The sequence below is a fragment of the Xenopus tropicalis genome, chromosome 3 (genome assembly GCF_000004195.4).
Source record: "Xenopus tropicalis strain Nigerian chromosome 3, UCB_Xtro_10.0, whole genome shotgun sequence".
In the NCBI taxonomy this organism is placed as follows: domain Eukaryota; kingdom Metazoa; phylum Chordata; class Amphibia; order Anura; family Pipidae; genus Xenopus; species Xenopus tropicalis.
In genome coordinates, this window is record NC_030679.2 from 32,669,415 (window position 1) to 32,685,926 (window position 16,512).

At 37.1% G+C, this 16,512-nt stretch overlaps 2 protein-coding genes across 2 annotated transcripts in view; one reads left to right on the forward strand and one right to left on the reverse strand.

Moving 5' to 3' along the window:
• The window catches only part of insyn2b (inhibitory synaptic factor family member 2B), a 69,525-nt gene extending 56,405 nt beyond the window's left edge, over nt 1-13,120 (forward strand). Inside the window, exon 4 of the mRNA XM_012959755.3 lies at nt 12,726-13,120. Coding sequence (XP_012815209.1) covers nt 12,726-12,912 — 187 coding nt within the window. The 3' untranslated portion in view covers nt 12,913-13,120. The remainder of the gene's footprint in view (nt 1-12,725) is intronic.
• The window catches only part of dock2 (dedicator of cytokinesis 2), a 350,017-nt gene that overhangs the window by 171,353 nt on the left and 162,152 nt on the right, over nt 1-16,512 (reverse strand). The gene's annotated exons all lie outside the window — the stretch shown is intronic.

Consider the following 16,512-nt stretch of genomic DNA (forward strand, 5'->3'; position numbering starts at 1 on the left):
CACCCTATGGAAAAAAATTCTAATGGAGATAAAAATGATGGAATTATCCATCGGTGCATATTCAGTGCATTATGATTTGCAAATCTGAGCCAGTTCTCAGCAGAAGAATTAAATCAGCTCACACATGCATTCCGAAAGCAGCTTTTTTTCCTTAGCTCGTGGCTGCTGCAAAACTAATTCTCCTCACATAATTGAAATGTTGATGAAAACAAAACTGCGCTAGCGAGGGAGATATTACAGTTTTATGAAAACAGAAATGTCAGCGCATAAATAAAAGAGCGGCTGTTAATTGCAGGTCCACAATGAAACTGTTCACATTCTAAATTAGTAGTAAAATAGTATCATTTATATAGTGAACTTTAAGGGATATATTTGCAAAGCTGTGTAAAATTATTAAACAAAAAAGACAAAATGAAGCATTAAATAAAAGGTGTATTTAAATAAAGTTCTGTTGTTGACGACATGAATTATTGTGTCATGCAATGGAATTGTAGGAAGTTCCATTATAAAGAGCTAATCCCAGTATTAGAAGTATGTACACTATGTGCTATATATCTTTTTCTGCCAAACTACCACCGTCATTTGACATTAAATTGAAATTATATTACACTGCCTTAGACTTGATATAAGTTATTTGGCATATCAACTAAGGTTTGCTGTCCTAAACATCACAGGGGGAGATGTATCAAAATAAATGCACTTTGCCATAAACCAGATGCAATTATGCTGAAAGCTTTCCATGTCCGGTTGGTATAACTTCTAGTGTTGGATGATTTAGACACAAGTGTGCTGCACCTATTGATGCAGGGTGCAGAGGGAACCCTGAAGCTACGGAATGGTCCAGACGTGGTGGTAGCTGCAGGGTTCTTATGCATCAATAGGTACATCAGTGCTCAATTCCGAAAAAGATGCAGAAGGAAGGCCGTGGCTGTGAATGCAACGATATGGTAGTGCAAAAGGTGATATTAATGCAAGTAAAGGTATAGGATCTATTATCCAGAGTGCTCAGGACCTGGGGTTTTCTGGATAAGGGATATTTTAATAATTTGGATTAGGTATCATTTAAACCCAAAAGGATAGTTTTACCACCAATATGGATTTGTGCAGCTTAGTTACCCTCAAGTACAAGGTATTGTTTTATAATTACAGAGAAAAAGAAAATAATTTTTAAAAAATAGTATTATTTGCTTATAATGGAGTCTATGGAGATGGCCTTCCTGTAATTCAGAACTTTCTGGATAATTGGTTTACAGATAACAGATCCTATACCTGTAGCTTAAATGAACTGGGATTTACAGACAACTGGCTGTAGAGTGTTAATGACCCCCAGTATCTGTTTCAAAATTTGCCCCAGAAGCTTGACCTCTATCACTTCAGTGATCACAGCAGCCAACATACTGGGAAGCTGCCTTGAGCATGATATTCATTATGCATAGAATGCACAATACTTTAACAATAGTTCCAAGCAAACTCACTGATGGGCCCCCACCACTCCATGACATTCTTTACTTTCTTTATAAAAGGATTTGAGAAGTTCATAACAAATCCTGGATTCTGATACTATTAAAGTTGATCCTTGGAGAACCTGCTATATATGTCTACCCATGTGAAACATTAATCCTTGTCAATATCTTTATTAAGCTCATAGGTATTTAATGCAATCACACATTTTACCTTGCAATTAATACACATACACAAATACACATATACAGTGTGTATATATAAGACAAACACATACATATGCACACACCTACATGGAATTTCTTCTATATTACATTACATATTCCGTACTTACATAAAGATAGGAGCGTTTTTGTGCAAGCTAAAATTGTGACAGTACATAAGTCTTAATTAGCACAATTATTTTAATACAAAAATGCTAATTAGCATAATACAAAAGAGACCTGAAGAGTTGTAAGACGTCTATGGGCAATGACCTTTTCTATTAATTACAATTGTGCCTGCCTTGTTTCTCGTCTGACAAATTAGCATGCTGTTGAAGAAATGCCATTATAACGCTTTTCACATTCACTGCACATCAGGTGACAGCACTTTTTTTTAAAGAAAACTTTGATAGTTACATAATTAGTAGAACAAATGAGGCTACAGCAAACTATTTGCAATAATCATTAATATTTTTACCCTTTTTGCAGCCATATTTAATAATCATAATAAAAATGTTGCGGAGAACTATGGCATCAAGTTGTGCTTCACTTGCGTTCAGCACTTGCATTCACTTTGAATGAATAGAGGATTTCTTGTCTCATTTTTTGTAAACAAGTTTTTAGGGTAACTGACTTCCTCTCTCAGAAAAATCATTCTTTCCCAGGGCCAGAGTCAAAGCAGTTCTCTCCACTCTCCCCTCTCCTGCTCCCCCCTCCCATAAGAATTCATAAAACTGTATCAGGAAGCTACTTAAAATGGCAGATGCAATCTTAAACAAACAGAGAACGCTTCTAGGGCTCCTTACTCAGGTATGGTAATGCTTTCTGCAGAATAAATATAGTGTTATAGGTAGCACTAATGTGGTGAATCTATTGGCAGTAAAATACCAAAATGACTTTTCTTTTCCTTTAAAAACAGTCCACAGATTTTTTACCATTATAAATAGTGATGAGCGAATCTGTCCCATTTCGCTTCGCAGAAAAATGTGCAAATCTTTCAAAAGATTCGTGAAATGGCGGAAAATTTGCGAAACGGTGAAAATGACGCGCATCAAAAAAAATTTACTATTCTTTTGTTGCGGCAAATTTTTTCATCCGCTTTGCGAAACAATCGGCCAATGGCGAAACGCGGAAATTCCCCACGAATCCATGTCTGGCGAAACATTTCGCCCATCACTAATTATAATCACTAATGAAAAAATTGTTTGTTCAAATTGAGATGATGAGCACAGAATAAACAAACCCCATAGCCTTTGAAATAATCTGAATCTTATTGAAAATAGGGATTATGTGTGGTTTCAGTTTCTCCTCTATCCCCGCTATATGGAGTTCTTTTTTAAAACACTGCCTGCCTGTACTGCTGCCTCATTCTTTGCATGGATAGTTTCAGCACTCTTTTAGGGGCCATGTAGTTAAGTATTTTAAATGTTTTATAACCCTAACTCATCTGTTAATTTGACTTTACTTACTAGCTTTGTTTCCATCAGAGAATTAAATTAACTGCCAATAGACAGGGGATGGTAAACTAGCAAACTAAGCCAAGCTATCTAATCCAGTGTTTCTGACTTAAACACCTTGGCAATAATTTAACTTTTTTTAATGTCAAGATACAGAGCTTAGGACAGAGAGACAGAAGAAAGAAACGCTTGAAACTAAAGCAATGTTTTGATGTAATCCCGCAGAACAATGTCAGTGACAGTTTTCCTAATTTCTATGAAGGTCTTACTGACTCATGTTAAAATTTTGGTTCATGCCCAAACTGTCTCAGGCAGATTGCTCACAAATGTCCTTATCATCTAACATAGCAACCCCATTGTGTCAGTATCCGAAAAAAAAAAAAAAAAAGAGGTTAGCATGTGGAGGTGGCCTACTTGTATGTGGAGGTGGCATACTTGGATTTGATCTGACAGCTATGGCACCATTGGCTTATACAGAAAGATAACATAACTGTTTTAGCATCATTTAAAGGAGAAAGACAGGCATTTTGGCATTTTAATGCCAATAGCTTCGCTACAATAGTGCCAGTAAGAATGCTATATTTATTCTGCAGAATGCTTTACTATACCTGAGTAAACTGCCCTAGAAGCTCCCTCTTTTTAAGATGGCAGCTATCATTTTAGCTTGGTCTCGGTAACTTCTGTGCTGCAACTCTGGCTGCTGGTAGATCAGATTACAGCAGTGATGGAAGGATGAGAGAGCAGAGTTGGGAGGGAGAGAGAGGAGAGAGGAGAGAACAGCAAACTGAGTAGGATTTTGCTGAGAGCAGGATGTCTGACACCAAAGTTTATGTATAGGAACGTAATATGGTGTTTCTTTTCACTGAGGACTAAGAACAGCAGTTCTGTAAGTGTTTATGGCTGTATTTACATAGACCTTTCTGATAAAGCTTACTTTCATACACATGTTGGCAATTTTTTACCAGTATCACATTCCTTGGCTGGAGACCCATTGTCCAGAATGCTTTGAATTACGGGAAGACCGTCTCCCATAGACTCCATTTTTAACAAATAATTTCCTTTCCCTGTGTAATCTTAAAACAGCACTTTGAACTTGATCTTGATTGGAGGCAAAACAATCGTATCTGATTTATTTGAAGTTTAAAATATTACAAATTGCAGAAAGATCCCTTATCCAGAAAAACCCAGGTCCTCCATTCTTGATAACAGGTGCCATACCTGTATATACCAGGGGGATACAGCCAATACTGTGTTAGGCGCAACTGATAGAGAGCATTGTAGTTCACAAAGGTCCCTTATACTCTTGAACTGAAAATGCCACCAGTAACTACACAATCACATAAGAAAGTCCATCAGTGAATATTTTGATGCTCGGTGTCTGCATTTCTGTGTCAAAGCAAACTTTCCTCTTAAATCTGCATCTATAGTTCTTGAATGTGTTATTCTAAGTATTATTTCTCCCTCTCATTACTGTGCAATGCTTACATACATTCATCTGCTGATTGCAGACAGTGGCTTATAATGTCATCTAAAGCTGAGATTCCCTAATTAAGAACACAAGCTTGCATGGCAAATGAGGACAGATAAGTCAAATAACTGCTTTACTTTAAAACTACATGAAGGTTTAAATTGAAAAATATCAAGATGGAGGATACATGTAACCTTAAACAGAAACTTTTTTGTTGTTGTTGATAGTACAGGTATCGGACCCCTTATCCGGAAACCCGTTATCCAGAAAGCTCCGAATTACGGAAAGCCCGTCTCCCATAGACTCCATTTTAATCAAATAATTCAGAATTTTAAAACTGATTTCCTTTTTCTCTGTAATAATAAAACAGTACCTTGTAATTGATCCCAACTAAGATATAATCGATCCTTATTGGAGGCAAAACATCCTATTGGGTTTAATTAATGTTTTATTGATTTTTTAGCAGACTTAAGGTATGGAGATCCAAATTACGGAAAGACCCCTTATCCGGAATACCCTTGATCCCGAGCATTCTGGATAATGGGTCCTATACCTGTACTAGTAATGCTAGCTCTTCTATCTCACCATTGCTAATACCCATGAAAATCATAAAAGTACCCAATTAGCTGAAACAGATGAGAATACGTTTTAAAGAGGAGCAAGATTTAGTTAATTTAATTGTACAGCGCTGTCACAGGCTGGGAGATCTCTTTCCTACTGATGTTATTTCCAGAAACTTGCCTGGCAGAGTTTTTATCAGCTTTACAGGTTTGCAGGCAGTAATTGGAAGCCTCTGTCCTGCTACAGCTATATATACACCTGATTTAGTGAGTGAGATGCACAACTAGGATCAGAACTATGAGAAATATGTGAGTGTCTTAAAGTGAAACTGACACAAAAAACTACTTTTTAAAATATTATTGTACATAAAAAGTTACCTATAGGTCATGTTAATCATTTTTTGCTGATTGGGCTGCTTTTGTAAGTACAGGTATGGGGTCCGGAAACCCGTTATCCAGAAAGCTCCGAATTACGGAAAGCCTTTCACCCATAGATTCCATTTTAATCAAATAATTCAGATTTTTAAAATTGATTTCCTTTTTCTCTGTAGTAATAAAACAGTAACTTTTATTTGGTCCCAACTAGGATATAATTAATCCTTATTGGAGGCAAAAAAAACCCATTGGGTTTAATTAATGTTAATTAATTGATTTTGTAGTATCAATAATGTATGGGGATCCAAATTACAGAAAGACCCCTTATCCGGAATACCCTTGGTCTGGAGCATTCTGGATAAGGGATCCTATATTGTTACTTGAAGTTCCTAACCCTGACTGTTTTGCCAACCTGACTGTCCCTTCTCAGTCTGTCAGTTATAGTTTCTAATGCCAATGGCCTACTGCTGCACAAATATGGCAGACAATGGCAGATAGACAATGTAAAAGCATTGGGCAAACACTTTTAAGGCAAAATTATAAAGCTCATGCAAAGACAATGTTATGATATATTTTTTAAATATAAGTGTCTGAGCTTATATACAAATAACATTAAAGGACGTTAAATGGGCGCGGCCTAGGCAACTGTATGCATCCCCATCCCCCGCCATCCTTGCACCCTAGGCACGTGTCTCTTCTGCCTATCTGTGGAGTAGCATAGCAGTGTTGGCAGGCACCATCTTGCATGATTTCAGGTCCTGTTTCGTGCAATCTTGCCACAGGTGCATGAGAAGGTGAAGTCAATCTGGTCCTTGCACCTTGCACCTTGCACGCGCCACGTGTCAGCATTAGGAGTTACACAAGATAGCTTGCCAAGCCTGCTGGGCTTTACTGCATATTTTTGCCAGGAAAAGCAACAGCTGCTGCTTTGTGAGTCCCCGGTGGTGCGGTATGTGTGAGAGGCCTATGGAGGGGGTCTAGGTTTGCTCTCAGGGTTTGACTCTCCTTTAACTTTTTTTTTTTTTTTTTTTTTAAAAAACAACTTTTAGAATGGCTAGAAATTTCTATATACAGGAGAAACAGTACAACAGGTACAGGGTTCAGCCACACAGTTCTTGCACCTATCCATTGTGATGTTCAAACTGTGCTGTACAACTTCTACCACTTGTGCCCTGTATTAGCTGGCACAGACAAAGGAGCCCTGTGCCATAAGTCTTGAGCAGGCATTAAAAACAGGGGTTCCAATGCACCTTATGTTTGCTGTATGACACACTGACACACTGGTAAGTAACATAAGAAGATGCCCACTTGGCAAGCAGAAGTTATGACAAGAAATATGGCACTTTGTAGCTCATCCTGAAAATGAGTCCTAAGGTGTTATATATATATATATTAAGAAAATATTACATATTTAAAAAATGATGAATTCTCATGTTCACTCTTTGATAAATAAAAAATCACATTAGACTTAGTGCACACTCTTACCAGTACAGCTATCTTATAGAAAATGCTGGGAAGCCCAGGCAGTACATACAGTCTGCCAAACTATTACCTAAAAATATCAGTCATATAAAAACAATCTGAGGAAAACACATTCACTGTCAGATTTAATGATAAATGATACTATATTTTTTAACTGATGTTATTTCCAGAAACTTGCCTGGCAGAGTTTTTATCTGCTTTACAGGTTTACAAGCAGTAATTGGATCAAGATGCTCAGTTCTGGGGCTTTACAGGAGTTCTGCAGAAGGCCATGGGAGGTTAACTCTAGTGGTTTGTTGTGCAGAACTTAGTTGGATTTATTTAAGTTACCGGCCAGCACCCAGTGCTTTTGCATTTGATTTGAATACACACAGTGCCATGTAGAATCATGTGGAAACTGCATTACTCACGTGTGTCACAAACGTAGCAAAGGCCTTTAATTGAAGCTATTTATCAAACAAAATGGTATGCTGGTTTTACCATTAGATTTACTGGCTTCATTACATCAGGCAAGCAGTTCCCTACCTTTCAATGCTGCCATCTCATGTGTAAACATTAGCCATTTTCAAATAATACAACAAGGCCCTCTAACCATCTAATTTTTCTTTAATCTTAAATGTAGATAATGTAAGTTTCCTACTGACACAAACAATTGCAGAGGGAAAGGGTTAGATTTTTTCCAGGGAAAGCTTGTTTGCATTATTACAGAATCACATTTTTTGTCGGTGTCCCTCTTCCATTCTGTGCAGCTCAGGAATAAAATGGCCTAAGACAGGCTCAGGAGCTGTACGGTACTGTATCTCATTTGTCTGCTCTTTGTGCTAGCACCGCATTAAAAATGACAGAAAAATGTGTTTAAGGATCCAAGCAAGATGTATCACCCTTTGCAGAGGGATTTGGACAAATTGATGGAACAGATGTCGAAAGGGCAGGAGAAATTCTGTCTAGTTAAAGGGGAACTTCCTATTTGATACATTTAACTACTTTGCATTGTGTAAAATAAATGTACCATTCCCAAGGTACTGTACTTAGGTTGTTGTATGTAGACTTTTTAGCTTGCTTTAATGTTCCTTCAGAAGCAACAAAGCAAGTTCCTGGGATCACTGTCTCCCCCTGCAAATACTTTCAGAAGATTAAGGGAGCACTGTCTTTATTGTGCCCTCAATAAATTCAACTGCCATAGAATTGATTTCTTCTTTATACTCTTCAGACAGAAACCCGATAAAATTAAGAGGAGGGCCTATATATTTGCTGAGACTTATTTTATTGTCTATTCCTTTATTTTTAAGAATATGTCAGGGCATATTGCAGTTTTCCATCTGATGCTATGTTGCAGTTCCAACATACCCAGTATGGTGGATTGCCTAAGAGTAAATGATGGTGATTAGGGTTTAATAAGAGAGTGAAATCTGAATGAGAAAAAGATGAATAAACCAAAGATTTTAGATTGTAACCTCTGCTGTAAGCACTAGCCCTCTTTAGTTCTTTTAGCAGAGAAGATCTGTACCACCAAATGTTCTTTATGCTGCCACCTTAGGTGGGTAATATGAGATTACATTGATGGGATGCATGCTGTTGGACTGGGACCAAATTACGAACCCACATGCTCCTCACCCCATTGGGATTTTTCAACCTGTCTGATCAACACATGGACAATTTTCAGCCAGATATCGGCTGGGCAGGACAGTCTGAGGGACAATAACCTGCCGACTCAGTCTGTCTGTTTTTATTGGCCCGTGTATGGCCAACTTAAAATACAGGAAATAATCTGTATAAAGATATACTGCAAAAATGTATTGTTTCTATGAATAGAACTAGTCAGACCAATTCCCTATGAGCAACCTACTGATTTATACTGAATCTTATAAATGTTAAAACAGGATGTCCACCTTTCACCCATCAAGCAGTAACAAATGTTCAAAGCCGTCTCACAAAATGATTACGCTAGAATGTAATTAGTTTCAATATGTCTCATTTGTGATTGCATGGTTCTGGTAATAACAGCCATTACTCAATGTCTCCACACGTTCGCCTATTTCATTGTAACAATATCCTAGACTTTATTCATATGTTACCTTTTATGAGCAAAGTATAAAGACAGTAATAGAGAAGGTTGCAGAGCAAATCAGTAGAAGAAAGTATTCAAGTTTGGAGAAGTTTTTCTCCATTTATACAGAATACAGTATCTCTAGAAATGTTTTTAAGGATGAAGCTCTATTTGTGATATCACTAGTTTGCCACAATAGAAAATAGGTGCAATTTGAGGGTTCATTGCCCCTGCAGTAGCTGATATCCACTGTACCATGGATCAGAACGACCAAAATGACCATCAGTATCTGGAAAATCAGTAATAATGGCTTGAGAAATGCAGACGCAGCAGTGTTTGACTACATACAGCACTTTACCGTAGTTCACAGAAATCTAGTCAGCATAAGCACATACATTCATAATACAATGCATTAAAATTCTATTATAGAGAAAGCCCTGCTTATCTAAGAAATAGACCACATTGCCAGCACACAACGGCATAGATGTCTGAACAGCAGAGGATTATTTAAGCACAATGTGCAGAAGCTATGCAAGTGAAAAACGCCTCTATAATCCACTGTTGGTTCCGTAATCTTTGTTATTCATAACAGTAGTCTAAAAATGAATTCAGTTTTGTCAGATAAACAAAAGGAAATCTCTGCTGGCGTTTGACACTTGTTCAAATGCTAATAGAAAGGTACTGTATTTTAAAGGAACATTATACCCCCAAGTAATGTAGGTCTCTATAAAAAAATATATATCACATAAAACAGCTCATACTGTATGTGAAAATTGCTTTTTTAAGTTCTAAGGGTCGCCTCCTGAGATCATACCATTCACAGTGCACACAAAAAAACCAAGGCACACATACATGTTAGGTCACATCAGCCAATTAATGGACAATGTTTTATCTTTCCTCTCACATTCCCACTCCCGTTACCGTTGTGTTATTTCCTGTCAGCTGATCTCTGACGGAGCACACAGACCATCAGAAAATGTTGCATCAAGGGAAAGGATGTAAAAGGGCAATCTTGACTGATATATATATATATATTCCAGTTTGGTGAGATTCTTTAGTAGGTCACTTAATATAATAAAAAAAAAATCTGCTGTTTAAGTATTCCTTTAGGTGTAAAGTTGTTCTTTTTCATAAAACCCTGTTAAAAGGTCATTTTAATTACATGTTAAAAATATTGTTGAATGGGTTTGATGAGGATGGAATAATGTTAGTTATCTAGGCAACTGTTTTACATTGCTTACCCTTACCCCATACATGGAAAAACACTTGGTTTAGACCAGTGGCTTGTGAGCAACATGTTGTGTCTCACCAACACTTTTTGCATCTGAGTGTGGCTCACGAGTTAAAAAAGCTTGGGTAACCTCATGGGTACATTCATATTCAAGATTTAATCAAATTTTTTTCCCATGATAGGAGAAAATCCAGGCAAAAACAATGCTTTCTGAAACATATTTGGGTTTGAGTTTTTCAAGCTAGATTTGTTTAGATTTATCAAGTGCAAAAAAATTTTACATTTTGAATTAAAAACTTTGGAAGTCAATGAGAAGTGTATCTGAAAAACTGAAGCAGGATTTTTTTTATAAATTAAACCTGATCGCATTTAATCTATTTGAGTTGTTTCTTAATTATGATTGGGATTGTGGGGAAAAACCTCTAGTGGAAGAATAAGTCAATAGAGATCTTTTATTTTGTCATTATTAATCAATTCCCCCATAATAACACTGTCTGGAGATTTTCCTGTGATTGGCAGAATTCCTCACAAACATAAAGGGAGAATTGGGAAATAAACAACTGCCACATGAACCAAAAGTTTAAGTGATACAATAAAAGTCATCTTGTCATCTACAAGGATGTCAACAATTATTTTTGGTCCAAAAAACAGTGAGCCCCATGTGCAATGGCCTTGCAAATCTTGGGTTCTGGTCTCATGTTACCAGTAATCATTCATTTGGATTCACAATGTAACTAAACTCCTTAGGGACTGGTCCTCTCATACAACAGAAGGTCAACTAAACCTGGTTCCCCCTCAGCATTCAGCATTCCAAAGGGTACAACCAAATGAAACAAATCATGTACCTAGGAGGTTTCAAAGGTGCTGAGCTTCAGTCTGCTACCTGTTTACCCCAAAATCATATGCTTTCCATTTGAGCAAATATGTACCTTGGAATTTTCAAAGGTGGTGAGATTCAGTCTTAAATGTGATTAACCCAAAACTGCATGACACCCTACTGACTAATTAGATTCTGCAATTCCAAAGTATCTTAACTACTCAAGAGGGACAAAGGACAACATTTGCCCAAATATGTTTCAAAGATTCTGAGCTTCAGTTTGCCATTCATTTTCACATGCCTACCAATTTGACCAATGACACTGTAAAATGTTATAGTATCTAGGAAATACCAATAGGCGAGTTGTTGCAAAGCAGATACCATATATTTAGAGGTTTTTAATGGTGCTGGTGCTTGGTTGTGTGGTCTATTTACCAGTCAATGTTGGGTACAGACCAACTAACCAATGACATTGTAGCATTCTAAAACCAGATGAAGTTCTTATCCAAAACAGTTTTGGCACAAATGGAATTAAATTAAACAAGTATAAAATTTGTGAGAGGAGATTAATTTTAACAGCTGAAATCCTACCACAACAGAAAAGGCCATATGTACTCCATATTTTATATCCCTTTTTAATCTAGCTAAAATAATGGGGTAGTTCTGCCTAACCAAAATAATGAAAATGAAAATGCTTCAAGTTGGGTCCTGTATTATGTAATGGAAGTGCCTCAGACTTATCATTATTCATTTTGTAGTGAGAGACATTTCATTAATCTCCTTAAAGTTGATGGAAGTTGGGTAAAGATGTTTGTGGGGAAGATAATCTTAATAACATATCATCAGCTCATCTCTGATTGTGATACCGTTTATAACAGAACATTGGCATATGATCGCTGCTAGTGATTCAATACTGATAGCAAATAGTAATGGATATAGGGGACAGCCCTGTCTTGTCCTGTTGCATATTTGAAATGCACCTGAAAGTGCTTCAGGAAGCCCAGCCTGTGCATAGGCCACAGCAAGAGAAACAGGGCACTCCAGTGACAGAAATGTCAATGATTTCATATAAGGCATTAGCAAAAAAAGAATAAGAGAAGAATGCCCAACTAAGGGTGTTCATAAAGCCCCAAGGGATCAAATGCTTTTTTGACATCAAGACTGAGCATGATCACTGGTGTTTTAGTAATATTGATAAAAGTCTATTATATTTACTGCTCTACGTATTGTGCCACTTGTTTCCTCCTTAACACAAAACCTACCCGAATGGAATTAAGTCATTTTGGTAGGAAGTTATTTAGCCGAGAGTCAAGTATTTTGGCGAATATCTTTGAGTTAGAACAAACTTAATTAGATCAAACTGTGTGGTCCTTTTCTGGCTTTGGGATGAGAGTTATAAATTAATTAAGGGCTGTACTTTGGAAGGGTAAATCTAAAAGCCAGCCATTAATATATTAATATGTTTGATTGCATTTTCCATTGCATTCTGTTGCCAGAATAAAAATGTATGTATATTTATGTGTATCTTTATTGTAATATTGTGTACTCAAATAAAGTACATGCCACTTTACACAGAACAGTATACACAAATATTTACTGAATTTTCTATTCTTGCATTTACTAGTGTAGAATATGACTTCAGGCAACAAGAAGGCAGATTCCTCCATATTCTGAAAATGCTGGATGAAGTGGAACAAAGCCCTGTTTTGCCTCCTGTACAGAAACCTGAACCTGATAATGTCATTCCCGAAAAACAAGACTTCAGAAAAAAAGCAAAGAAAGTGAAAAAGAAATGTTTTTGGTGGATTTAAAATACAATACAATAGATGAACTCGAACTTCTGAAGCGGCTGGCCTGATCTCTTTGTGGTATAATAAACTGTAAGACAATTATTTGTTTTTCACATTTGCTCACCCTAAATAGTTTTCCTATTAGGAACAGGCTGTTATAACAAAATTGAGCATATATATATTTTTGTTTGTTTAATACACAACATGTAAATAAAGTATTTGCACATTTCTTTTGTGTGTCTTAATAAATATATGTTTTACAATCACAGAGTTCAACAAAAAAAACAATAATCTTGCAAAGCTATGAGATATATTTATGAAGAGGTTCTCAAAAGTGGGGTAGTGTTGTGTTCTGACTTTAGCTTCTTTAGATTGTCTCAAGGCTCCCAAAACAGGCAGCACATCGTCATCGTTTATTCAACAAGGAACATTTTATCCCTAAACAAAGGGCACAACTCTGTTATGTAAGAGAGAGAAGACCTAGCAGGACAGGCTCTGAAAAGAAGCTACTGCAGGAATAGAACAGCGCCATCTGTATTACGACCAGTGTTAAATACACGCATAATTATTCTACAGACAGAAATTCTAATTTCTTGCTGCTTTTTGCACAGACCCTTGCGGTGCATAGTGCAAAGCTGAATTTTCACCATCACCATGGTTTTCCCCCACTATACAGGGTTTTCTGTAATTTGCATGTGTCACACATATGCATGATGAGAAAAAATGTATACTGATTACTAATTATCTTGTGCAGAGTGGGGGTGGCATGAATTCTGGTGCACAATGGGCAGCATTAATAATGGCATTAGTGAGCAATTCGCTAGGTCACTAACATCTACTGATGCAACCTACTAATTGAACCCTGAAAATACTACCACATCTAGGCTAGTTTTCTCTGCTGCAACTGGGAGCAATGTAGCAAGTATCTTAGACTGGTGCACCTTTTCCCATGCATTTCAATGCATTTCTCCTAGTCCATTTAAATCCCCAATCTCCTGGTGTAAAAATAGCCAGTGCTAAACAATTACAGGATAAGTTATATACAGTGCTGCATTTAGGTCCAGTGCCACCCTAGGCACCGGACTAAATGCGACATCAATTCCTCTGCGTATGACATCATTTCTGCCGAAAGTGACATCATACAGTATGCACCAGAGCCAGGAGACCTCGGCTAGAGCCCTCATCCAACGCCCTACCCCCCACACCACTGCTGGATTTGGCAGGGATGCCTGGTGGGGAGGGTTTATTTTTCTAATACTTATTATATAAGTACCTGAGAACAATCCCCCAAATCTGCCTCCCTAGACACAGGCACTTGGGTGTCTAGCAATTTCAGACTTCTGATCACCAAGCACATCATAACGCCGCTTTTACTGAAAATGTGTTCGGCCTGTTGATCAAACTACAGTTTTCTTCAATAAATTATTTTAAAGAAAAGATAAGAGAAAAGTTTCATTTACTTCCACATCTCTGACTCAAACATTAAAGTGGAAAATAATAAGTGCAATGGCACAGGCAGTGACCGTTATCATTTTTTGCCGTGGAAAAACTGTAGCAGCAGAATACCAGTAATTTATTCAAATGTTTCTCATTATCATTTATACGAATTGAGACCTTATTATCCCTCAATTGCTCTGAAAAGGTAGGCCTTCCAGTTTTTAGCCAGAAGTAACTTTTTTTTTTCTATTTTATATATGAGAAAAATGCATTGCCATAAAACAATCTGCCGTTGCTTTAAGTCAGACTTTTCTTCCAATTAAAAATGTTTTATAATTACCAACTTTATAATTACCACTGTAGGTAACATTTATATTTGGTGATGCATTTTATAATATTTGCAGTTTGATTAGTGTTTTAATAGGTGAGGCCTGTATGTGATAGTAGTTTATTATAGGGAGGAGAGGTATGTGAAGGTGGTTATATAACCCCTTAAAAAAACTACTGTGTAGTTGGACTGATACAAGCCCTTGACTTACCTATGCTCATCAAAACCACTTATTTACCAAAAATAATTATTGCTTCATAAAGTCCAGGATGGCAGTAGTTCCAGGGTTCCCTTGTGTCAATGGGTTCACTTACGTGTAAGTAATAAGAGTAAGGCAAGCAAATAAGTGCAATAGATGCAAGTAGCTTTCTGAATAACATCAATGCGTGCTCACTTTTGACCTCAAAGTAGTGCTTGTATTAAGAGATGAGCAAATCTATCCCATTTCGATTCGGCCAAAAAATTGCAGAACTGTGGAAAAATTAGCGAAATGGCGAAAAATTTGTAAAATGCGGGTACCGTGCAGCTTTTCTGACATGCATGACATTTTTTTTACACGGCAATGCCTTTTTGATGCGATCATGCCTTTTTTTAAGTGATTGTGCCTTTTTTTAAGCGATTGTGCCTTTTTTGATGTGACCACAAATTTTTCATGGCAAAATTTTGCGTAAGTTTCATGAAAACCTGTCTGGGTTTGACCCGGACAGCCCGGTTTTTGAAGGGCTGTCCGGGTCAAAACCTCCTGGCCAGTTTCCCGAATAATGAAAACCAGCAGGACTCACTAACATTGGCACGGTGATCAGGCAATCGCCGATTGCTGTGTCATAGCCCCGCATTACAATATGGCCCCACCTCTTCCCAGCCCCACAACATCACAGCCCCACCTCTTCCCTGCCCCCGGTGATGTCATACCTGCCCCCTGCCCAAAAGAAAGCTGGCAGAGGTGGCAACCCTTGCAATAGTGGACACCAAAGAGGGAAATTCAGAGCGAGAAAGGGAAGGCTTCAGGTGACAGCAGCCCCAGAAACACCCCTGTCAAAAAGAGAGTCAGATGGAAACAGATTGTCATGGCATATAAAATGTAGATAATGTTACTATGACGGCAAAGTACACAAAGCAGCTATGTGAGTTGGATCTAATTTTTCTACAGGTGAATTACTACATTCTGCTTCCAAATCAGCACGAACAACACAATGAGGTGTATATCTGATGCCATTAAAACCCACTAATGAATACAAACCATTCTTCACAACTCTATGAAGCAATAATAATTTTTAGTAAATAAGCCATTTTGATGAGCAGTTTAATATTATTATGCATAAATGTCATTAGTGAAATAAGCAACAGAAAACCAGCATTACAACACTGTGCCCATGTACTTTCTAAGAGTTCAGGGTTACTGTGATCCTGGTTAACTACTTCATGTTGGTTTGCTAATTGACTACTATTTCTTAATTAGTAAAATGTCTCTGGATTCCATGCTACTGGAGACAATTAATGAGTAGGTCTCTACCAGCAGTAACATTCTTTTTGTTTTGAACAGCATTAACCTTACATGCACACATTTTTAATTAGCTTACTTGAGTTTTTATGTTTTATGAACAGTAGGGTAGAGGTGCATGTATCTATAATCTGTAGAGAAAGCCAATTTGTCCAATTAATAAGGTGCAAAAATGGAAAGACACATTTTATAATTTTAATGGAAATGCTGATAAAAAAGTAACTGATGCAACAATAAAAGTTTTTACATCTATTATTATGTTATATAGTATGGCAGGAAGGATTGGTTTTACATCAGCACAAAACACCAAACCAAGAATTATAGTATTGTATTAGAGTTGTCAAATCTAAAATCA